Source organism: Aspergillus sydowii, assembly GCF_001890705.1.
Source record: "Aspergillus sydowii CBS 593.65 unplaced genomic scaffold ASPSYscaffold_2, whole genome shotgun sequence".
Classification (NCBI taxonomy): Eukaryota; Fungi; Ascomycota; class Eurotiomycetes; order Eurotiales; family Aspergillaceae; genus Aspergillus; species Aspergillus sydowii.
In genome coordinates this window covers 3,714,000-3,736,950 of record NW_024467860.1, presented here as the reverse complement: position 1 = coordinate 3,736,950, position 22,951 = coordinate 3,714,000, and the positions used below count along the sequence as shown (strand labels likewise).

The following is a 22,951-nucleotide window of genomic DNA, read 5'->3' as shown; positions in this document are numbered from 1 at the left end:
TACCTGCCGCGCAGCATCGCCAATACAGAGTTTTGCCACGGTATTACGCAGAGAATGGCCCAAATGGGAGTGATAAAGTCGAAGCTTCGAGCTTTCTAGACGTACACCGAGGTAGAGAGGAACAGGGGTATATTAATTAGCCTTGGTTATTTCTACACCATTGGAAACTCCTCAATTCTTTTAGAAAGAATAAAAAAGAAGTTTATAAATACAATTCGAGGGAAATTGAAATAGTATTGTTTCAAATAAAAAAAGGCAATGGGTATAATTGTAAGCTTTACGAAGATAATATGTTTGACAAAAGTCTACTATGGATTTTCGAGGTCAACGAGAACCTTCAGCTCGCCATCCATCCAGTCAACTTTCTCCGCCGCCAGTAGAGCGAGCGTCCAGTCACTGTCATTCTCAACAACGGTAAGTCCTTCTGGCAGCCAAACTCTAAATTTCCAGCCGATATATGCATTCCAGGCATTGGGGTCCGCGTCGGGATCTGATGGGATACCGGGGAGTTCGCCAGCAAATTTACGGGACAGGAGTTGTTTCGCATTTGCAATATCAGGACACTGGCTGGCGGGCAGGTCGAAAGAGGGAAGAATACGCTTCCCGTTCTGTAGGATGTTTATTCGTAGATGGAGTGTCGATGCATTAGGAGGATTTGTGCTAGGAGTATCGGTTGAACTTGAGAAGGTCAGGGGAGGCATAGGCTGAGTTTGAGGCAGTGGCGTATGGTCTTGGACGCCTTGTTTCGCAGCTATGTTATCTCGAATGACACGTGAAACGTCGCGCGTAATGCTGCTTGCACTGTAGAGACAATGAAGTTAGTAGTGGTTTAATATACAAAACGGTATGGTTCAAACTTACAATTCGTTCCTGGCAGGACGTTCCGCGCCTCCACCGATGCGCCACCGTAAATCTGATGTGCTATCTGAATGAAGAATGCGGTTTACGTTGTCGTCTTCACAGTCTGGGGTACAGTTGTAGTCTCCACCGTGGACTATTTGGTAATGGCTATCAACTGCCGCCACGAGACCCCGCCAATCCCCTAATTGCAATCCAGAAAGCGACCATAAATTGTCAAGTTCGTAGTTTTGATTGTATGTATCATACGACTTGGAAATCGAATTCCAGTCGTTGGTATAACCGTCCAGGAAAAGGTCAGTAAGACCCAAGTCTGTGCCCTGCACGGTTGATTCCGCGTGAGGAGGCGGCGGCGGCGGCGCTTGTGGAGGGTGCTGAACTGAGCTATATCCCTCCGGAAGCTGGTGATGCGCTTGCATCTGAAGGTTATCCTCGGACGGGAATTTAGGTGGGCTAGCGCTGTGGAAATCTTGGATGCTGTCTTCTGTCTTACGCCTTCTTCGTGTGTCCACGCCGCCTTTTCTGGTTTCGACAGCGTATTGTCGTTGGCGTTCGTTCGTGACCATGCGCCTCAACAACGGGATAACAAGCGCGATTATCTTCTGCTGGTCTCTAGGCCAGACGTACGTTCGGGGTGGCATGCCCTCGTTAACCACGTGCTCGCCAAAGAATCGCGGGCCATTGCCCTCAACCTCGAGAAAGTGGCGCACACAGTTCCATAATCGTAGCTTGACCATCTCTGTATCTCCTTTCCCACGTTGACCCACGCAGTCACGGCGCTCTGGATGTCTATCATCCAACATGTATCCTTTGGCTGCTGCCTGTAAATGCAAGAAGTTCTCCGGCGATAGCTCAAGCGATGTGAACATTTTTGACATTGGCGGCCGCGTATACTTCTTGTTGGTTGAAGTTTGTCGAAATAGCGCCGCCGCGGAGTGCAAGCCAACAGCGCGCGCTTCCGCAAGCGATTGTGGTGGAGTATTGCGAATCTCTAGGTCCTCGCCACCGTAAGGATTCGCATGATGACTGGCATGCTGAGGTTGGTGTTGGTGTTGCGGTTGACCCTGGTGCGAGCCAAGTCCGGCACTTGCAGCAGCTAGAGCCGGATCAAGTGCATCCTCGTTTCTCTTCCGCTTCTTCGTTGCCGTCCGAACCAATCCCGATGATTGGTTGTGTTCATTGCCAGACGCTGACCCGGGACCGCGGTATTGTCGCCCGCCGGCCATCCCGGCGTAGCCCCCGTCACCAAATCCGTCATCTTCTAAATGCATACCAGGCGTATAGCCCTCAAGATGGTGCTGGTTCCCGGCTGCGCCAGCTGCTGCTGCAACCGCGGCCGCGGCTGCCCACTCAGACACATCTTGATCTGCCGCCGCCGTAGCTGCCTCTACCAATCCCGCAAGCTGATTCTCGCTCGGCGCATACCCACTGGTCGCGACATGTGTGTTCTGATCCGTATTTGAGGAAGCCGGCGGTTGATTACTGGTGAATTCGCCCGACGATGTGGGTTGAGGGTGTTGCTGGTTCGAAGGAGCTGTAGACGTCATGACGATCACGATTTTTTTAGGATATGTGAATGTCGCGACGCGTTACAGTTTGGAATATTTGGCGGAACCAATCGTTCAAAGGTTATCGCAAGGCACCGTACTCGGTCAGTGCGCGAAAGCTAAGACCGACTCCGATATACGAACACCTGTGGATGGATGACACGTCCGCGCCGGCTATTTAGGCCCTCCAGGGGCAGGAGAAAGTGCCTGCGCCGTCGCCGTTCGACGGACTTGGGATATAGCTAGCTATCTGAAAGTTTTCAGCTGTATATCGAGATATGGAGATTCGGAGAGCCGTGATAGTTCGGTCAATCAGATAGCGCGATGAGGCTGTTTGCGTAGTTTGGAGGAAGGACAGACAGTGCAAACTTTTTGGCATTTGCCCCGATGAATGGAGCTCCACCGCTCTTGATTAATGGGGAAAGTTGGTCCGTGTTACACACGTGACAATAGCACGCGTCATCAGTCATTTCCATATATGACGGAGAGGATGGGGTGCTTGAATCGGAGGCATGATGTTTTTCTTCAAGGTCAATTGTTCCTTTAAATAGTCAATTTGGAGCCTGCCAAACTCTGGACTATCTGCAGCAGATGCCGGTATATCCAATGCCATATGGGTCGTAACACAAAAATCACATACATAGATCAAAGACGCCAAGTTACCAAGAAATATAGGAATATACAAAACGCATGCGGAGGGACAAACCCCGTCCTTTTTATGCAATACCCGTTATCTTGTACCGAGAATAACGGTCCTCTCCACGCAGCGTAGCATTGCGGAACATCTCATCCTTCATCTCCACCTTTTTCGCGATTAGCTCTTCGAGTTCGACATCGCGTCCAGGTTCGGGAAATTGCAGGTGGCTCTTCTGCCCGAGCGTACCACGGCGTCGAGCAGCTTCAACAACGGCAGTTCGACTGTGCCACCGTCTAAGCTCGTCCTCGAGGGTCTCACGTTCCGAGTCCATGTTTCGAAATGCGCTGTATTCCTCCGCATCCTTGAAGCAGACTCCATACCCGTCACAGAAGCACACGTGTTCTTCCGCGCATACCACGTTCTGGCCTGTAAAAATAACGTGCCAAAGGTATTCCCAGATACGACCGGAGATGAAGTCGCTCAGTTCCGTGCGAAGAACCCAGTCTCGGTAAAAGACAAAACGTGCTCGGGGAATGGCGAGAACTCGGTCGCGCGACACAGCGAACTGGGCGCAACAGGGCTGAGCGAGCACATCCGGAATTGGGAAATCCGGAAAGATCTCTCCCCAGGACCTGGCGAGCAGGATTTCCTCCTGTTTGCTCTCGTCTTCTTCAAGAGTCCCGGGATGCATCCAGTCAGGACAACCAGGGCCCCAGCCGCAACGCAAATTCATGTAACCTTCCCTAATAACTCGCTCTGGGCGCAACCGATTCAAAACCTCAGCGGAGTTCCCGTCCAGAAGGTCGTCGTTATGCCATGCAAATTGGTGTGAGTGCATGAATGCGATAATATCCGGTAGTTGGTCGTAGTGTTCGATGAGGTAGCTCAAATAGACCATTACCTCATGCCCTTTATTCTTTGGTGGGTGCAGAGGTGCAGAGGGGTCATCAACGACATATACAGCGGTATCCCAGCCTGGAATCTCTGAATCCACCCATGAGACATCCTCATAACTTGTTCGTGGCACCACCAGTGTTTTTGTGTACTCGTAACCATCGGGCCTGACAGCTCCCGGGCTAAATTTAGGGCGAGGAGCGTACGGCACCTTCGGTACTTCACTGATATTGAAACGGCCGAACGGGGTTGGCGATGGCTTAATTGCAAGCTCACCTAAACCAACAGCTTGTGACATTTCCCTCCATTGTTTGGAGCAAACATAGAGACCCCATAGACATATGAGGAAAAAGCTGAGGCCAATCAGGGGAACGAAGCGCCGCGTTCCCGCCATGAGTGGGATCGATTGTGATGCAGGATAATTTATAGGTAGGTATGCTATAGAGTGAGTATCAAATTGTCAGCACGGCGAGCAATTAATAAATGAGCGACGGTAAATTTTGTCAGTCTGTCAGAGGACGGGCAGTAGAAGCAGGGATTCATGTGTGCTGAGGAAACGGCATTTCGCGCCATGCTTCGGATTGCGATGCGACCAAACTTACATACGACTTTTTTACTTAGACTGAGCACAGTCGAATCGCATTGTCAACCCTGGAAATTGATAGGGAAGTTTGTGAAGCTGTGGCTGTCTCAGGGCGAAGTCGAGGGAAAGAAATCCGCCCGGGATAGCCTGTTAACGAAGTGTCAAGTGTCCACTGCGCTGTCAAGCGTGGACGGGACCCGGGAGTTACGCAACGGGCCTGAAACAGGCGCGCTGACGGGGAGCGGGCGTCGGGCGGGAGGAGGCGGTGCTGCAACCTTGCGACCGAAATAGAACGAGAGAGCTGGACGTCAATCTGAGCTAGACCCGGGGGTTTGGCAATATCTGGAGGTTGTAAAGTAAGGAGGGTGGAATGTGAAATGCAAGTAAATTGTCCACTCAACAGTGGTGCTCAGAATGTTCAGCTTGATAAGGTCTCTGGGACACCACGAGCCTGAGCAGACATTAACAACATCTGCTGGAGGGCTGAAAGCCTGAAACACAAGACTGAACTCCCACTGTGAGATCAGCACGAACTTACGAAGGCCCCGCGGTATGATTGGATTTTGGGCCGGACGATCCCCCTGATACCCATCCGGCCATATCGAATCCACCAATCGATTGAGTCGATGACGGGGTCGAGGGTCGCACTTAAAAAGGCTTGAGGCAGGGACTACGTAACCAGTATTTCTTACTTAAGCCACCCGTGATTCTAGTTATCCGGTCGACCTCTAGTACGGATGCCATGCTATTTCCCTCCATTAGAAGCCAATCGAGGCGAGTTCGGTTTCCTGGTAATTGCACTATGCTCGTGGTATATCTTGGTTCACATCTATGTACAGTCAAGCATCCAACAAAATCGGCCCAGAAAAGCAGGGGGGTGGGAACGGAATAGGACGCAGTAGAGGCAGCGTGCAAATTAGGTCATGATCGTGTCTCATCATCTGCTACATCCTCTACTGTAGCCATTCGCGCCTTTCCCTTGGACGGTGAATCTGATGTCTCAGTTTCAGTCGATGACTCTCCACCATGCTCAAGCTTGTGAGGCTCAAGCTTGTGGGGCTCAGCTTGTGTGTTACTTGAAGTAGCTGAACTGTCGGCCATTTCGCTCTCCGCGCTAAGATCCGTCCACTGCTGAGAGAGAGGTTCAGTGCTGGGATCTGTTGTGAATTGATTGGATCCCGATCTCCAATTCGGTGGCTCCGAAGGCCGGGGAGGGGATGAGGCCGCGGTATCGGTACTACCACCCAGTCCTTGCCTTTCAGAGTCCGCCGGTAACTGTGAACTGGACACATCATCTGGTGTTGGTACAGCAGTCACGGATTCCGGCGAAATTTGATCCGCAATGTCGTTCAACGATCTACTCGATCCTTGTTGGGCAGAGTGGAGAGGAACCAGGGTCCAGCCTTGGGGAAGGGTCAAACCCTCAGGAAGACGGGGGTCTCCGGATCCCATAGACGGTGACCCCGGATCAGAAACAAATTGATGGCGCGTTGTGCGGAGTGATGGAGGGGGTATGGATAAAGAAGGGCTTTGTTGAATGTTGTTCTGGGTATCTGTTGGTTGGGACTGCAGGGTACGAAGGCGCTGAAGCTCCGTCTGCAATAGTCTAACCAGGTTCAGCTGATCAGCCGTAACGCGCAGGCTATTGATCTCATTTACAATCTGCTGCTCCATCTGTAGTAGCTGGTTTTGCAGGTTGGGCACACTTGACGTGACCGTCGGTGTCCCATGGGTTGCGGCCGGTGCAGGTGGTGGTTGTGGAGGTCGTCCAAAGCCAAAGCCAAAGCCAATTTGTCTGGCACCAGCAGGATTAACGTTATTAGCAGCCTGCCAGGGTGCGTTACCCTGATGAATCTGTTGATGGAGGTTGTTGAAAAGATCTCCCCTTCCTGCACCAAAGCCAATTCTGAACGGACCGAACTGGTAAATTCGAGCCCTGGGAACGCCATCCGCTGGTCCATTTCGGTCGACTGGTAGGTTTCCGGGCGGCATATTCTGTTGTTGGCCAACACCACCGTTCCCTTGGCCTGGATTTACCCCAGCGGCCCCTTGGGTACGAGGAGGCGCGATGACCGGTCGTCTACATGTCGGGCAATTCTGTTGTCTTTCCAGCCAACTTCGGAGGCAAGAGAAATGTAGAATGTGGCCACATGGGAGTTTCTTGGGGCGTAATCGCTCGGAAACTCGTGCAGCCGGTCTATCTCCAGGTTGCCAGTGGGTCATCTCCTCCCGGCAAATGATGCATACCTCTTCCCTTGCGACTTCCTCAGCGGTGGCATCAGGGTATCTTTCGTTCATATCACGTGTGGCGTTTCGGTATCGCACGAAATCCATAATTCGCCGACCAAATGAGCGTATGGTGACCACCACATCCCGAAGGATATGGATGGGCAGACCGTAGAAAGTAAAAAGTATAAAAAAGAAAGACAGATAAACCGTGAGTTTGAGGAAATCTGTGAGAAGATCCAAATAGAAGACCCAGCGTCCTTTTTCCTCCCACCCGGGGATGTCAAGTTCCATCTCATTGATGTCATTCTCATTCGGTAAATCGGGGGCTGTGGTGCGATCTTCGGATGCCGCATGCTCCGCTTCAGCCTGCTCGCGAGCAGCCCTGATCTCCTGTCGTCTTTCCTCGACACGGGTTTTTAATTGCTGGTGGTTGACGTAGATTTCGACAAGCGAAATTGAATACCTCGCGGCAGTCGAAGACGAGAGGATTGTCAGTACGGCGAATTCAAAGCCGAACATCACCATCATGTCTGGCCGCGCTTGCTCGAGAACGGTGTCAATGCAATACTTCAGCATGAACATGTTGAATAAGACAGATAGTAATAAGGAGACCGCCAATCTGGTGTGAAACAGGAAGGGGTTCGCGGGGGGCTGCTGTTCGAGAAACTCAACACGGCCTTCCCCAATCCAGCCCCAAACCTTTCCAACAAGCAGAGAAACAAACATAACCAGGAACCAGGCCCCTAGTTCACCCCGAAAGATTGTCATGGCCAAACATGTCTCCGTCACGGCAAACCACGCCTTCTCATAAAGTTGCTCTGTTTCGATGGGTCGGAGGGGGCCATAAAGCAGACGTTGGAGCCAGAAAAGCAGGAATCCAACAGCAAGAAGGCATACATTCGTCAGGATCTGAAGGAGAGCTAGGTCAGATATAAACTCCAAGGAAAGACGAATACGAGGATAGGAAAAGTTACCATGAGATTGGCACTGCTCTGAGAGAGATACACGCAAGCAGAATAGAAATTCGCCCTCTGATGAAGCGCTTTCAAAAATACACCACTCGCCAGGGCCACCGACGCCTAAATAAAAGTCAGCATAAGCTCGAGAAAAGCATCGTGTGCTCCGAAGCGCATACCCCAGCATAGGCAGCGAACCTCATGATCGCAAGAGAGCGGGCGAGAAGCCCAGACTCATTGACAAAGTCAAGATATGGGGAGTTAAGGTCACTTCAAATCAAGCATTGACAGGATTCGTGGGTCCTCCAGGAAGAGAAAGAAGGGGAGCACGGGAAAGATCGCGAGGACACTTAAAGTAAAGGCGGTTCTGGTGTTCTGGAATCTGGACAGCTATACGGATACAGTTGCCTCCGCCGTGTCTTACGTCAGCGCGGCCTTCGAGTCCGGGCTGTGATCCTCGACAGCGGGATCGATATCACTCCTGCGTCAAATCTTACCAGGGCATTAACTCTGTCTTCTTCCTCGGACAATACACTACGTGAAGCCATCCTCTCCCGGGCTCTCCCCTTTGCATTGGACCTCCTCCACACGTTCCCTTAATTGCCGATCTGCGGACTCCCCGCGGTCACATGATTCGTCAAACAACAATCATCTCTCACGCTGTATATTTCCCCGCAGCCAGAAAGTCCCTGCGGTATGAGTTCATGAGCTCCGAGGCGATTATTCCGTGAAAATACGGCATTGAAGGTCGCTTGTTTTATGCCCACGGGCGGAATAGAATTACACAATGGCGTGTCAACGATCCATGTTTACTGCCAGCCGCACTCAGGCTTTCACATATCTACTCGGCGTCTGCCCCTTCTCAATTGCGTTTCTGGTTTTCATCAATTCCTCCATCTCCTTCGTTGTCACCGACTTGATAGGCATCCATGATGGGGAAGGAGATGCTGTTGGGACTCTCGGGTTCGCTGATGAGCTGCTTGCTCTGGCAGCTTGTCCAGTGTGGGGTGTACTCTCGGACCGTATTGGCGTCCGCCAGGTGAGCGCTCGGATCACAGCAAAATTAACGGTCATTTCGAAGGCTAATATAAAACAACTATAGGTATGCATCGCTGGCTACGTCATCGTTGCTATCGCATTGGTCTTGTTTGTCCAGGCTAGCAATGTTTACCCTCAGCTTCTTCTCGGTAGGCTGCTATTCAGTATAGGAGGCGCGGCCGTTTCAACGATGGTTACGGCCGTCTTACCAGTAGTTACCGGAGGGAGACCCAGCCCTCGAATCGAAGGTGATCAGTTAGAGCCAAAGACTGATGCTCCCTCATCCAGACTAGCCGGTTTTGTTGGGATGTGTACTGGATGTGGTGCTCTAATTTCCCTTGTCATTCTCCTCCCACTGCCAGCTCACTTTCAAGAAATGGGACTTTCACCCGCGAGGGCGATCCAGTATACTTATTATACAGCAGCTGCTATAGCTGTTGTGGTCAGTTTCTGTTGTTTCCTCGGGTTAAGGAACCTCCCTGGAGAAGATGGCAAGTCATGGACCTCCCTCTGGACGGATCCGCGGTCCAGTACAGCCGAACCCACCAGGCACACTTCTCGTACAATATACAGCACGCGATTTCCATACCTGAACCAACTCGGTTCTGCGGTTTCACTGGGTTTTCGCAATCGCGATATCTTTGTCGGCTACCTTGGAGGGTTCGTAGCTCGAGCCTCCTCCGTCGGCATATCACTATTTATCCCCTTATTTGTGAACAATTATTATCGCAGGTCCGGCCTCTGTGATGAGCGACCTACCGAAGGAGCCAACCCTGGGGACATCAAGCGGTCATGTCCGAAGGCCTATGTGCTCGCTTCAATCCTGACCGGTGTTTCTCAGCTTATAGCGCTAATCGCGGCTCCAGCCTTCGGTTATCTATCGGAAAAGTCACGACGGTACCACCTACCACTTTTCATTGCATGTCTTGCTGGAGTCGTGGGGTATTCGGTGCTTGCGGTCCTGCCTAGCCCCGAGTTCAAGGGCGAAAAAGGTAGTCCTGGGATCTTTGTAGTGATGGCATTGGTTGGGGTTAGCCAAATCGGCGCCATCGTGTGTAGTTTGTCGGTGTTGAGCAACGGTATCCTTAGCATGACATCTTCAGCCGAGGCAGCACAGAACGCAAGCAACAGTCAGACTCCAAGCACGGGCCCGGAGTCCGACGAGCAACAGCCTTTGTTGGAAACACCTGTTCATCGAAAGCAACAGCCCTCGGACCTGAAAGGCTCAATTTCTGGAGTATATTCTCTGTTTGGAGGAGCCGGGATATTGTTACTCACCAAACTCGGGGGCCTGTTGTTTGACGTTTTAGGCTCAAGTGCTCCCTTCTACATCATGGCCGGCTTTAACGGCGTTCTGGTGCTTGTTGGCGTTCTTAGCGGCCTAACCATCCACTTCAAAGTGAGCCAGTAGTGCGCTATGGATCAGTCCACTGTTTGGCCCCAATCCCCAACTGTGGGACTCGGACGAACTGCTCACCTAAAAAACTGCTACCTTCTCTTGTTTGCGTGGTAATTCAGCGAACGATATCGGTTTGCGAGAGTGGCGAATTCCATCGTCGCCAGGAAATAATATCAAGATAGAGACTCTTCTTCCGGCGCTTCGGTGTTGAGGCTTCTTTTGGCATCCGCCGCCAACGCCTCTCAAGTCTAGAATTTAGCAAAATCGACGGCGCACGAATCATCTCACTGCCCATCTAACTTTCACCCAGGCCCCGAACGTCCTAGTCACTTCTGCAGAGCCCAATCCCAGTCGTGGACGACTTTTCCAGCCAACCGATAGATCGGTCTTTTTTTAGCGCCGCGGTCATGTCCCAGTCAACTGACTCTTGTCGGATTGGACCGCAAGTCGCTTATATAGCTCTCTCATTTCCCCCTTCGCAAGGACCCCTTTTTGGCGTTCAGAATAAACCCTTGCGCGCACTTCGTCGCTCTTTTGCCTCTGTTGCTTTTTGATCTTCGACTGAGTCCTACAGACTTATGTACATTCGTTATTTGAGCATCCAGTCCATAACGTTCATTTTACCACTTTGATTGACACTTACTGTCGTTCTTTTTAACTGATCGTCATAACTGATCAACATGCGCCCGCAAATCATCGGATCTCTCGCGCTTCTGGGCCGCGTCTCGCTCGCAGCGGCCAATGATGTTGTCTCTCTCATGCTTCCAGCAGTAGACCAGCAAGACCTCGTTGCTAAAGTTATCGGCAGTGTATGTTTTCCTTATTCTCGCAATCTTATCGCACATGGTGACTATCCTGTAATTAACGACGTCTCAAGGATGGCCCAATGACCACATACGTGATCGGTTGTCCGGAGAACACTGATTCTAACGACTGTGGTGTGATAGATGCTGTGACCGTTACCGCGGGACATTCTACGTTCATCTACGAATACTCCTTCGAAGACTAGTAAGAATCGGCCCCGTTTTTCTCTGTTTCTCAATCATATCTAACGCTGACTCAACCTCCTCAGCTGGCTTAAAGAAAGCTGCAAGTACCGCAGCACAACCTGGGTCTCCTGCGCGGTGACAAACAGCCAGTCGGATTTCTCCACTGTCATGACATTGGCTACATCTGTTGATGTGCCCTACGTTACAGTCACTGTCACCTCAACTGCAACGGATGCAGGACGACCCACTACCGCGACCGCAACTAGCACTTCTGCTGCACCGACAAAGTCTGACACTGAGTCCGAGTCCGAGTCTTCCTCAAGCATCCCCTCGGAATCCGCTTCAACGACCGCGCAGTCCTCTGGATCTGCTTCGTCTACCACCGACTCCGGTGCCGATGCCGAGGAAACTTCCTCAGATAACGGTGCCATGGCCCAAGTCACTGGCTCCGCGACGCAGTGGCTCGTTAGCGGCGCTGGTATGGCAATTGCTCTTGCGCTGGCTTAAACTTGAGTTTCAGTCAGAGCTCAGGCTTGGTGATGTTTACCTTGACTCATATATGTAACAACCACCTCCACTGCCGATAAGTTTTGCGGATGAACATCCGCACGTACTGTCACGCATCTAGGTGGTTAGTGCCAAAATTACGTCGTACTATCTATGCATACACGTATATAGGAAATATGAAATAATAATATTTAATGACTTTAAGAATTGTATCTCCAATAGCCACGCTCGTAGTTAGGAATCTCTCCAACTAGTGGGAATTTGACACTGCTGATATCCGGCTTTTGTGCCTCTTATTCTGGGCAGCTAAACACGGAAGGAATTAGATGTAGAATAGAATCATGACAGGCAATTAGAAGACGTTCAGGTAGTTTGTGGCTATATACGGCACCTAATTTATCTTCCGGCTCCATTTCTTGCTATTTCTAGGTATCATCGCAAGATATGACGAAAGGGATTAATCATCTAATCGTAATAAGTTAAACTTAGCTCCATCTCCAGTCCGTGATTTATTATTCTGACTGGCGTCAGTTCATTGCCTCATCCCAGTAGCCCGTAAGATATTCCCGATTGCACCATGACCCCTCTTCCCACCTCGCTCCTCAAACTTAGGTCGAGGATCGTCGTTTAATCGACGCACTTCGAGGCCAGCGCGTATGATGTTGGACCGCAGGAGTCGGATATGGGCTTCTTTGACGTAGGTGTCGAGACTATCAAGGACCGCCTCCTGCACTTCTGTACGCTTGTCTCCTTGGCTAGAAACGAGGACGCGCTTTTCTAAATCGATACGTGCATCCAGTGTGCCGTCTTGAATTAGGCCGATCAATTCCTGAACGAAAGTTGAGTTTGATTCTGTTTGGCTGGTCTGGTCTGCGGGGGTTCCGAGAACGAAGATCTTCGCCATCGACTCGAGTGATACACAGCTAAAGGGGATGAGGTATTGTTGAATGGACTTTGTGCGGATCCGGGTGTATAAGGTTTGAACGTGGCGCTGGAGGTGGATGTCAAGCAGGTAATCAGCGCGGTATGCCTCGAGAATTTCAAGACATGGTCTGAATTTAGAGTTGCAGAAGAACGAAATGGCGCGGCGAATATGAGGTTCTAGCTCTAAGAAATTGCGGAAGGAACTGTTTTCCAGGACACGACGCTGAAGTTCATTTCGATCCATGGACGCTAAGGCACAGAGACCGCCGTAGACCGCAACATCGTTGGACGACAGGACCTCATTGTACGAGTCTCCTAGACTGGGATCCGTCGATATGAAGCTGTTTGCTGCTTCTATATATGATCCAGAATGTAACTGCGATAGGCCCATAGCAGTTGATATCTTTGGCTGGTGCTTGGCTTGCTCTTCCTGCTTCGCTCCCAAGCCCCGAAGCCGGTGTACGTTAGACTGTACGCTAAGCCAGTCGCCGCGCTCGATCGCCACACTTATAACCTTGAAGAGCATCGACGCAACGTGGCTCGATGTCGTACAAAAGTCTCTCATGCGGGAGTACGCCTTGAACGCAGACGTCAGGTCACCAGCCTGGTGATAATGCTGCCCAAGGTCTTCGTTTCCCATCTACCCCAAAACATTATTAGAAACCGAACAGATAATAGTGACCTCAATGCTGATCAGCCTCACATACCCGAATACTCTCTTTGATTAAGTTATTCTTATATCCCCTGAGCTCATGCTCCAATCGGTCTGTTTCGACTTTGACGACTTTCTGTGACCGTTCCGCCCATTCTTTGTCAATAGTAGCTTCGGCGTCATTTGGTGCAACTCCCGCTAGTGCCTGGACTGCGCGCAGGTATCGAGAAACGTCTTTGCCGGATTTTGCTTCTGCAATCGCGGCTTTAAGGGCTTCGACAGCGAGGTATGATGAGCAGGTTCCGATAAGATATAGACGGTTGAATCTAGTTCGGCCTAAAATAGTGGAATTTCCGTCAGAGCCGAGCTTATGTTTTTAAAGCAGTGGTGGAGAAGCTTTGGACGCACCAGTGTAGTTCGCGATGTATGACTCCAATTCGAATTTAGGAGGATCTATTGACTGTCAGCGAAATTGCTGGCCTTTGCAACTTATGTCCGGGCGTTAGATATACCATCTACCCTCACAAAAGGGCCTCCAGATGAAGATACAATCCCATTCGAAGACTCTGGCTCTGCACCCATTGCATCGGGTGGCTGTACAGCATATTGACCTGCCAGACAACCATCACCGGCGTCTGCCTGAATAGGTTCCATCTTGTATTTATGGGAATCCCTTGACCGTGAGATAGAGGCGAGACGGTGTCGTCAAGTGCCGGAAGAAGAGAGCTGATTTCCAAGGGTAACGTGGAATGGAAGAGCTCTAAGGGATCCCGCGGCCCTCGAAAGACAGCAACGGGACCTCTCCAATCGATAAGTCACTCTCCAGTGTGGAGACTCGGCTGAAAGCTTGGAGGTCGAGGTAGCGTGGATATGCCAACGTTTTGTAGCAATTTATCCTCAAATACAAAATCACTCCTTGCGATGCAGTCTGCGAGCTTAGAATATCGAAATTGTTGCCAAAGAAAGTGAGGGGTAAATGATATCTGTCTGGTTCCTCTCTGAGGCTCTCAGCGGAGGATGACATGCGGCGTTTATCTTCACCGCCTTGTTCGCCGCCTCCGCATTTCTTTCCCGTCCTTGTAGTCGATCATACACCGTCTTCTGGAAGTAGATGCCACATCCTTGTGCAATTGTCATACTATGTTTGAACCCTTGACTTGGAAGCCATATCCTAAACAACCCCATTTATTTCCGCTTTGTTTCTTGTTATGGCCCGCCTTTGGTGTTCATTAACACCTTGTCCTTGTTCCGCTATCGTTCATCCAAGCAGCCCTAATGTTTTGAATACCAAAAAAGCAATCAATTCACAAACCCGACATTATCTCAACTAAAGCCTTTGTACCTCAGACACAATACCCATCTGAACTCAAAGAAGATATGAACGGAACAAATGACTCGAAATCTGGCTGTGCACAACTTCATGTATATAAGCACGCACATTTCCCATCTAAGTATCAAGCAAACTACATCGGGAAAGCTATTCGATCTCCTTGGTTTCTAGGTTTCTCTCTATCCTCCAGCTGACTATTCTTAACATCAGGCTATAGCTTACTTAAACTGCAAAGCAAGGTTGATCATGGACGGGATTGCATTTATAAAGTATGTTACACTAGAGGCCCAGGATGCTGATGATTATATATCAAGCATTTGCCTCTCATTGCGGAAAGTTGCAAAAGACACCGAATATCGTGTTGCAGTCAGCTACCCATCTAACACACAGCCAAGCGAGCGCGTGAAAAAATACTGTGCAAGTGTATTCGTCACCATGCCCAAGACCGAGCAACAAAAGGCGAAGGTGGCGTGCGAGGAAATGCTCAGTGAGAAACTTAGGCCCCATGGGTTCCGCACGGCTTCGGAGCTGGTGCTCGACACCAGCTACTATACGCTGGATAAGGACACTGAATGGGAGAATCTTTGTTCAATTATAGACGTTGATGGAGACGTCAATGGCCAATGCAAGGGTGAACCCCCTCGGGGATACTGTATCCAGTCAGTGGTCGCAGTATGCAAAGATATGCCCTTTTGGCTCGTAAGGGAGGGGAAAGTACAAAAGGACTCACGCGCAGCTATGAAACGGCTAATCCACGACGCCCAAGGTATAGATGCGACTCGACTTGCAAGGTTATGGAAACCTAGCGAACGCTGGGAAGCTTTTTCGAAGGGAAAACCCCCCTTAGAGTCTATCGCTCAAATCAGTTCGATCTCTGGAGATCCAGAAAGTGATTCTGAATATTTCACTGCAGAGGAGGAACTTGCTTCTGAATATTTCTCTGCGGAGGAAGAAATTGCTTCTGATTCCGAATATTTTGATGCGAAGGAATTCCAGTGACCCGTTTGTAGCCAGCTAATGCTTTTTAGTTTTGCGAAGAGAATGAAAAGAAGATTGTTATTATCATTAAGTCCCAAGTACATCCGTAAAATAAAAACAAGAAAGGATTCAAATGCTACCTATCAACGCTCGCTAGCCACTTGAGCATGCAGAATAGTTAGAGAAAAAATGCAAAGCCGGCAAAGAACCCCCCAAGGACGATAGAGAGGCCATACACCGGTTTGAGATCAATCATTGGCTTGATGGCACCTCCTTCATCGCTAGCTTCCCCGGTAAACGGCGGTAGGGTAGACGTGGTAGACGCAGCTGTGGTTGCAGTTTTGTTCGGAGGTCTAGGGTTTTGAGCTCCGCAAGGGTTGGAGGAGCGACATTTGTCCTGACAGCTCGAGTTATTTTGGGTGCAGTCGTTGACACACTGGGTGTTCTGTTCAGTGCAGAGGAAGAAGGGGATCGTTTCTGTGTATTCGGAGGCGTTCGGTGATTGACCGTTGCTGCAGACACAGCTATACTTGAGGGTGTCCTGTTTCCAAAACGAGGCATAGTCAGAACAGAAAGGCCAATGCCCGCAACTCGCAACTAGGCTTTGGGGTTCAACGTACATCATCGCACTCGTTTGAGTTCGGGGTTTCACCTGTGACACCTGTGACCTGGTCGCAAATGATGAGGCAAGATTCGGTCTGGGTAAGACACCAATGTTCTATTGAGGTTGGGACGTTAGATCAATGTCAACTAGTGCTCGGGTACGGGTGCATTACGTTTTGTAAGAGAGTCAATGTCTTGCGGGTCTACTGTGGAAGTAACGTTCTGAGAATGCGCAACGCCAGCCACGGAGGCAAAGGCGATGAGAGAGTGCAACAAGACCATTTTGAATTATATGAGTAGCGACTGAGAGGTGAACGAAAGGGCCGGGTGCTCTATCTGAAAGGGAGAGACTGTTAGCTTTATAATGCGAGCCCGAGCGTGAAACCAGTATTAGTGGGCGTACCGATCAAAACAGCGATGGGGCTCGAGAGGAACTGGGCCAGTGAAGACTCGAGTGTCTAATCTAGTGAGCTTGGAGGTGAAGGAGGACCCAAGCGCTGAAAGACTAAACGAATGAAGTCTGGGGTAAACAGTGAAAAGCGAAAAGCCAGGCCGCGGATGCAAGAGAGGGGTGTAGAGGAAAGTGAAGAAGAAGGGGATATTTGAGCAGGAGACCCTGGATAAGTACGATTTCCTGTTCCACCCCGTGTTACTCGCGCATTGAGCTTGTGTGGCGGCGCTATCTGTTCTTTAGCTTTGGCCGGCAGTAGTGGCCATTTACGGAGTATTTTTTTTTTTTTTTTAAGATCCATTCCCAGCGCCGGGATGTGAGCTGATTATTTTCCTGCCATCTTGCTGCAAAACACTCCAAATCCATCGCCTCCGCATCTCTGCATGTTTTATCGTGAGTCTGAGTTTGGTCGCTTTCGGGGTCGAGCGGGACGTCTGGCAAAAGAAAACATCCCATTCCATATGTAGATGTCGATCCGGGGACAACTAGCCGGAGCTCCGTTTCATCCAGATAAAGGGTGCTCTCCTGCCTCCATCCCTCACGGAAACCACAACGCAATTCGAGGATAGTAAAAATCATAGTGCGCGGGACATGAGGCAGTCTTCCATGCTTTGTGCAACAATTTGCTATTATCTGTGAGACAAGCGGCGCTGAGGCCCGGCATCCCTCCAACCCCCTCATCTACTTTCCCCCTCGTCAATCCGCAAACTGAGACGGATGTCTGCGCATTGATTGGGCCGCTGACTTCCCAGTCGTTGAATGTTCGGGCTGTCGTCCTGACGAAGCTCCACCGAGCGCTCACATGGTGTTAGAATGTCTTAGAATGTCGCAGCAATAATGTAGCATGGGATTGATTGCCTCTGCCTGTCGAGACAGATTGGGATTAAGGGTCTGCCATGTCTGACTCGGGCGGTCTCTGATTGGCCAGTGCAGCGCTTGGCTTTTTCTAGCGCGAACCTCAGCCTTTTTCCTTGGAGCTCTCCCCATTTAGCTCGCTCTGGAATCCTCCAGTGGCTAATTGGTTATCCTCTGATCCCGCCTCGTGATTTGACTGAGTGGCGGCAGCTTCTATTGTAACTGACACGGCCGACCACAAATTCTCCAATTATCTATCAAAACATTTCCATCCTTGGTACTCGTTGCCGAGAATGAGGCATTCGTGAGAGCCAAAGAGCATTCCCGTTCCGGATTGGCGTCTTGGCAACCAGCACTCCCGTGATTCTTCAATCCCGCTTGCTTGTCCAGTTTGGCTTCAATATCCAGCTTATGCTTGGGTGACCTCAATCCACTACCTTTTGTCGCTCATGCCATGTCGACGTCTCCACTTTGAACTCCCAGAGTTACCATATTCTGTCTCGCTGCCTTCCTTAATCATCCCTACTCTTGAGTTCCAGTTGAAGGGGAATCGTCCAGTCGGGTGTGCCAACCGGTCTCAAAGGCAGCCCGTAAGTTACTCTGCCCTTGCGCTGCGCTCCACGCCACCTACCCCTCCTTTCATACTGAATTAAGCTAAACTATTTTTATCTTCGTCGCTGTAGGCATCATTTTTCCTCTCTTGCCCGCCTCTTAAGTCTTAAAGCATATAAATGGATGGAGCCAGCGAATGAGGAGACAGGCCGGGTACCGAGGCCGCAACCGCTCCCTGCTTCCTCTCCCTGTCCTTCAACAGTTGCTCCCAGTGCCTCCGGTCGTGATACAGAATCATTAGCTTCTCAACCAGCCGACGTCGGTGCTAGCCCTAGTCCAGCCTCCCAGTCTCCTCGCCGTTCGCCCAAAGAACGCCCGGTCTCGGGAGTAGTCCCTCCCTACTGGGCCCATCACCGAAATGCATCCCGTGCATCCCAAATATCCATTGATGGCGGCCCTGCGATAACGCTTGAGGATCATACTGAAGATCCGAACTCTGAAACCAGCCGTGGACTGTGGGCTAAAAGCGTCACTATCGATGATCATGTTGTCGTCCGAGGAATGACCGGTATCGGCGCATATGTGGTATGGAATTGCAAAATTCGGACACTTGAGGTGTGATTCCACTGTCATATTCCCTCTTGTTGGAATGTATAAGGAAGCTTACTACGTTGTAGGGTGGTATAATACCAGTCCGCATGAGGTATTCTTGCGAGAGGCTTCGACATGTCAAATATATACTCACCCGCGATTTGCAGATACTCCGAATTTGACGATTTACGACTTCAACTAGTGGCATCTTTTCCTCATGCGAAGAATGCCCTCCCTTCACTTCCCCCGAAAAGTGTTCTTTGTATGTCCTCTGCAAGTCAACGAACCGTTCTTGCGGATCCTCTCTGACAACGGGCCACAGTCAAATTTCGACCATCTTTCCTCGAATCCCGCAGAGCCGGTCTCGAGTACTTCCTGAAGTAAGAACCGCCCCAATTAGCCGTTTCCTCCCACGTTCGGAACTAACAGCAATCTTCCAAAGCTGTGTTCTCTTAAACCCCGAGTTCTCAAGCTCCCCAATCGTCAAGGATTTTCTCTTCGGACGAATGTGCTAGAGTTTGCACCAACACTGTCCTAACCCCCCATACAATCCGAGTATCATCTAATAATTATACAAGATGCATACAAGTACACTTTGTCGTGAAATAACCTTCTAAAGGGCATTACTCATCAATATAGTTAATTGAAGTGGAACCAACCCTTTTTATACGACCACTTTCTTACTCTTGGAACCTTGCATGGTGACGATTAATTTAGCGAACCCCGTCATTAAGTGCATAACATGCGCTTTAATGAAAGGCAGCGTAGCTTTCTAGACGGTATGCCTATCGTGTGAATAGAAAAGCGATATCTTATATCTATTGACATTATTATCCATTAAAATGTTTATGTACTAAGTTATCTATAAGTACCCTAAGAGGCAAAAACACTGGGAGAAAGAACCCGATCCGTGGTTCCAAGTTTTCTGTCCATCCCATGTCACATAATCTGTCGGTGTGTGCCCCATCAATCGAAGTCGTAAAATCATAACGCGTCTGCGCGGATTGTTGGCATGTCCAGAGGGGGAGTAATTGTACAGCAGAAGCAGTTCATGCATGCGTATCTATGTATGTGTTGTAAGTATGTACGTCATAACACGTCGAGACGGTGGGATAAATCCGCCTGTCATATCACTTTGTAGAATGAAGCCTGTACTGAGTGTTTTAGGCGGCTCGGCTCCTTCTCGACGAGTTTTGTGTTTGTATTAGTGGCTTTTGATGCTTCCCCTGTCGGAATTATCTGTTGCAAGGCTGCGAAACGGCGGCTCTCTCTCGGATGATCGGTCTCGACGGATTGTGAGACAATTAATGCCGAGGAATGTTGTAATGCGGTTGATGATCAGCACTGCCCAGTACATGTAAGCGACAAATGCGAATAGGAAATACAACCGCAGGTAAAGAAGTTCGAAAGAGGCGCTAATTGCGGGGAGGCCCAGGAACGGAAGATTGGTGAGTATAGCGCCGCCGATAAGAGGAGTCTGGAATACTGTCCAGTGGGGAAATGGCTGTCTCAATAAGTGTGCAAGGATGATTTTTGTGGTCATCCGTCCAAAGACAAAGGACATCGTGCAGCAGAACAACACTAGTCGGTTGCCGGAGAGAATAGACGAATATGGCGAGAAAAGCCAGGCGATGTTGCATCCGGTAAATATGACCATCGGAATCCACTCCCTGAAGATTGGGGCAACAGGGAGATTCTGGCTTCTGCGAGCAGAGATAACATTGTAAACACAGCCGGGCAGGTGGCCTAGGAAGAACGATCCGACGAGGATCGGAACCCATAGATCCTTCACAGAATTGTTGCCGAAAAGGCTCGGGAAGTTCAAAAATTCAACGATGGGCTGTGACCAAATCTGAGGTCCGTACCAGCCAGACGCTATCATGATGCCTATTCCAATCAAAAGGCCTTCGGTAGGGCCGTTGAAGTATCCGAGATAGAGCGTATGCGTGTGAAAGGTCTCCCAGGTAGAGAAGTACATGGCAAGGCAGGGCACAATTGCAGTCCAAGCGCCGAGTTCGGAGGATCCTAGGCCCATTGCCGCGGTTTCGAGGAGACTAGCAAGCGTACAATTGAGTGAGTCGATTCCATGGCTGGGAAAGTTAGCGTAATTCTATCCATCTTCGGTCGTTCACTGACTCAAAAAGCTCTCCTAGTCCGCTGGAGGTCCCAGTTCTTCGCGCTTGTTTTCCGTCAACGTTATCCAGCGTCGAGTACCTTGTAAAGTCGTTAGAAAATCGTCCATGGTAGCAGTGACGTAAATGTCTTACATCCACATTCCTAACGCGAAACTGTAATACAACCAAGACGGTCCCTATAGAAAAAAGAAAACCGATCAGCACAATGCTCATGGACCGCGAATAGACGAGTGTCTTACCGGCCCAATGATGTCAGGCATAAATATTTCTATAAGCATGACGTTGCCCACGATGAACAGGAAACCCAAGAGCGTGACCATGTTCGGCGCCATCCAAAGCGGCAGTAGCTCGACGAAAGCATTCCACTATCACCCCACCATTCCGGTTAGAGAAGAATCAATATGGAGCGAGGGCGCAATACGTAATGTCTGAGGATACGATTCGAGATGTACGATTTATCCACGCTCGAGTACTTGTAGCTTTTAAGGGGTAGCAGGACATCGTCGGAGAGCGAGTCTTGGATCTCTAGAAACGCGCGCAATCGTTAGCTGGCTGCAAAACAGAATGCGTGCTCTGCCTTGCGCGACAAGACTCACCCCGGATCCTCCGAAAAATCCTAATCATTTTGAGAGGGCGGCGCGACCTGATGAATATCTGGAGAGATGGAATAGGAGGCCGGTCGCTAGTTCATTACACACACGAGTGCGGGTTAGGAGTGAAACCAAATAAAAAGAGGCCCTGCCAATGTCTTGCCGCGCCGACACAAATATCGGGTGTTCTTCGCAGAGAAAAGAAGATAGTTCGACCGGCGAGGATCCGTAGAGGAAAAGCGACGCTCAGGCAAGGTCCACTTTTTTAGAGGTGGAATGCGAGTTAAATCAAGCGCCCGACTGCCAGCACGAAGTCAAGCTCGGTACCTGAACAATCACGTGCGTCATTCCGATCCGCTTCCGCTCCGGGATTCCTTCCATGTTTTATACTCCCGGTCTCGAATTCTCGATCTCCCGATGTCTTCATGGGCCTATGGAGGTTTTGAGTTTGGACAAGTTTGCGTTTTATGTCAATGGTGCCTTATCGCTCTTAAATTTGATCCAATATCTGGTAACTTGTATCAGGCTCATTACTTCTCTTGTGTACTGGGGCCGCTGGCTATATATCTTGCTTCTTCCTCCCTAAAATCCACAGGAACAATACCCTCTTCTCCCCCCCATCATCACCCTCCTCAACGTCTTGAACCATTTCCCTTATAACCACCTCCATACCAATCTCAGTAAAAATCTCGCACGTCTTTTCTTCCCCCCAGCTACTCCAAAACATAACTCCGCCGTCAGTCCCACAACCCAACCAAGAATGATCAAACGCCGATTCCTGCTCCTCCACTGCGAAGTTCCCAAGGAAATACCCACCAGGCCTGAGCCAGGTGTTGATTCTTTTCAACAAAACCTTCTGTTCTTCCCTGGGTAGGTGAATGAGCGCGTACATTCCCAGTACTGCGTCAAGACTTCTCTCCGTGAAGGATAGATCCATCATATCCCCTTCCTTCAGGTCGACGTTTTTAAATGAGCCTAGTGTTTTCGATGCGAGATTAAGTTGTTGCTGCGATATATCGTTTCCAATAACCTTGAATCTGGGAGTCGAGCTACTTGTATTTGCACCGTTGGTGGGATACTGACTAGACGCGAGGAGCGCGGTGACAGGGTTTCCAGAACCGCAGCCTAGTTCCAGCACCGATTGTGGGGTGGGCGCACCGGAGTTAAGGTGTTCGAGAAGTACGTTGAGATATTTGATGCGAGTTGCATGATGTGTCTTTGTCCAGTCCGAGTAGGTGTTTGATATAGTGTTGTACGCCTTTCTAATGCCCTCTTTGAGTGGGGAGAGAGGGATTTTAGTTGAACTTGCAGGCTGAGAAGCCATTGTATGATTTGAGACTGTACGCCTGGACGGAAGGAGAGAAAGTACTTCTACCGACTGGCTCGTATACTGCAGCCCAATATCTACTTCTATATACCCTGCGCTTATAGGCGGGGACTCAATCGGGCTAGTCGACGGCCTGAGGTTGTTTGCGGTTCACGACAGCAAGACAGCTAGTGAGGTTGTCCAGTATATGTAAATATTTATCTAACTATAGTACACTACGTTATTTTGAAATAACCGAAGAAAGGTAGCTGAGAGGCCTGTAGTTTCTGATTTAGTATCTAGTTGCGAACTTCTAGTTTGTGATCGGCCTTTGGCCTTCTTTTTTG

General features: G+C 49.9%; 11 protein-coding genes across 11 annotated transcripts; 4 read left to right on the top strand and 7 right to left on the bottom strand.

Annotated features, from left to right (window-relative positions):
• Positions 1 to 308: 308 nt before the first annotated feature.
• On the bottom strand, positions 309 to 2,405 carry ASPSYDRAFT_144780 (uncharacterized protein; the record flags this gene model as incomplete). The annotated part of the gene is made up of 2 exons (XM_040841465.1): positions 309 to 801; positions 862 to 2,405. The coding sequence occupies 2 exons, from the start codon at positions 2,403 to 2,405 to the stop codon at positions 309 to 311; spliced, it is 2,037 nt and encodes a 678-aa protein (XP_040706944.1).
• A 490-nt stretch (positions 2,406 to 2,895) lies between these two features.
• On the bottom strand, positions 2,896 to 4,793 carry ASPSYDRAFT_692116 (DUF3431 domain-containing protein). Its single transcript, XM_040850462.1, has one exon. The coding sequence runs from the start codon at positions 4,328 to 4,330 to the stop codon at positions 3,122 to 3,124; it is 1,209 nt and encodes a 402-aa protein (XP_040706943.1). The 5' UTR covers positions 4,331 to 4,793; the 3' UTR covers positions 2,896 to 3,121.
• A 647-nt stretch (positions 4,794 to 5,440) lies between these two features.
• On the bottom strand, positions 5,441 to 7,907 carry hrdA (E3 ubiquitin-protein ligase HRD1; the record flags this gene model as incomplete). Its single annotated transcript, XM_040851725.1, has 3 exons — positions 5,441 to 7,657; positions 7,723 to 7,827; positions 7,884 to 7,907. The coding sequence occupies 3 exons, from the start codon at positions 7,905 to 7,907 to the stop codon at positions 5,441 to 5,443; spliced, it is 2,346 nt and encodes a 781-aa protein (XP_040706942.1).
• A 584-nt stretch (positions 7,908 to 8,491) lies between these two features.
• On the top strand, positions 8,492 to 10,153 carry ASPSYDRAFT_28741 (putative MFS transporter; the record flags this gene model as incomplete). The annotated part of the gene is made up of 2 exons (XM_040844556.1): positions 8,492 to 8,743; positions 8,807 to 10,153. The coding sequence occupies 2 exons, from the start codon at positions 8,492 to 8,494 to the stop codon at positions 10,151 to 10,153; spliced, it is 1,599 nt and encodes a 532-aa protein (XP_040706941.1).
• A 668-nt stretch (positions 10,154 to 10,821) lies between these two features.
• On the top strand, positions 10,822 to 11,637 carry ASPSYDRAFT_28740 (putative GPI anchored glycoprotein; the record flags this gene model as incomplete). Its single annotated transcript, XM_040844555.1, has 3 exons — positions 10,822 to 10,950; positions 11,019 to 11,149; positions 11,214 to 11,637. The coding sequence occupies 3 exons, from the start codon at positions 10,822 to 10,824 to the stop codon at positions 11,635 to 11,637; spliced, it is 684 nt and encodes a 227-aa protein (XP_040706940.1).
• A 220-nt stretch (positions 11,638 to 11,857) lies between these two features.
• ASPSYDRAFT_41887 (COP9 signalosome complex subunit 1) lies at positions 11,858 to 14,193 on the bottom strand. The gene is made up of 4 exons (XM_040846360.1): positions 13,726 to 14,193; positions 13,622 to 13,666; positions 13,269 to 13,549; positions 11,858 to 13,201 (listed from the first exon to the last, which is right to left on the bottom strand). Exons 1-4 carry the CDS (start codon positions 13,865 to 13,867, stop codon positions 12,170 to 12,172), a joined length of 1,500 nt encoding a protein of 499 aa, XP_040706939.1. The 5' UTR covers positions 13,868 to 14,193; the 3' UTR covers positions 11,858 to 12,169.
• Positions 14,194 to 14,789: 596 nt separating this feature from the next.
• On the top strand, positions 14,790 to 15,542 carry ASPSYDRAFT_28738 (uncharacterized protein; the record flags this gene model as incomplete). The annotated part of the gene is made up of 1 exon (XM_040844554.1): positions 14,790 to 15,542. One exon carries the CDS (start codon positions 14,790 to 14,792, stop codon positions 15,540 to 15,542), a length of 753 nt encoding a protein of 250 aa, XP_040706938.1.
• Positions 15,543 to 15,699: 157 nt separating this feature from the next.
• On the bottom strand, positions 15,700 to 16,406 carry ASPSYDRAFT_28737 (uncharacterized protein; the record flags this gene model as incomplete). Its single annotated transcript, XM_040844553.1, has 3 exons — positions 15,700 to 16,062; positions 16,142 to 16,239; positions 16,298 to 16,406. 3 exons carry the CDS (start codon positions 16,404 to 16,406, stop codon positions 15,700 to 15,702), a joined length of 570 nt encoding a protein of 189 aa, XP_040706937.1.
• A 1,759-nt stretch (positions 16,407 to 18,165) lies between these two features.
• ASPSYDRAFT_55802 (uncharacterized protein) lies at positions 18,166 to 19,088 on the top strand (the record flags this gene model as incomplete). Its single annotated transcript, XM_040849095.1, has 5 exons — positions 18,166 to 18,597; positions 18,660 to 18,685; positions 18,741 to 18,835; positions 18,896 to 18,953; positions 19,016 to 19,088. 5 exons carry the CDS (start codon positions 18,166 to 18,168, stop codon positions 19,086 to 19,088), a joined length of 684 nt encoding a protein of 227 aa, XP_040706936.1.
• A 287-nt stretch (positions 19,089 to 19,375) lies between these two features.
• ASPSYDRAFT_41882 (sn-1,2-diacylglycerol cholinephosphotransferase) lies at positions 19,376 to 21,592 on the bottom strand. The gene is made up of 6 exons (XM_040846359.1): positions 21,305 to 21,592; positions 21,130 to 21,233; positions 20,948 to 21,073; positions 20,841 to 20,884; positions 20,710 to 20,787; positions 19,376 to 20,663 (listed from the first exon to the last, which is right to left on the bottom strand). Exons 1-6 carry the CDS (start codon positions 21,330 to 21,332, stop codon positions 19,778 to 19,780), a joined length of 1,266 nt encoding a protein of 421 aa, XP_040706935.1. The 5' UTR covers positions 21,333 to 21,592; the 3' UTR covers positions 19,376 to 19,777.
• Positions 21,593 to 21,709: 117 nt separating this feature from the next.
• On the bottom strand, positions 21,710 to 22,875 carry ASPSYDRAFT_41881 (class I SAM-dependent methyltransferase). The gene has a single exon (XM_040846358.1). The coding sequence runs from the start codon at positions 22,620 to 22,622 to the stop codon at positions 21,858 to 21,860; it is 765 nt and encodes a 254-aa protein (XP_040706934.1). The 5' UTR covers positions 22,623 to 22,875; the 3' UTR covers positions 21,710 to 21,857.
• Positions 22,876 to 22,951: the final 76 nt, after the last annotated feature.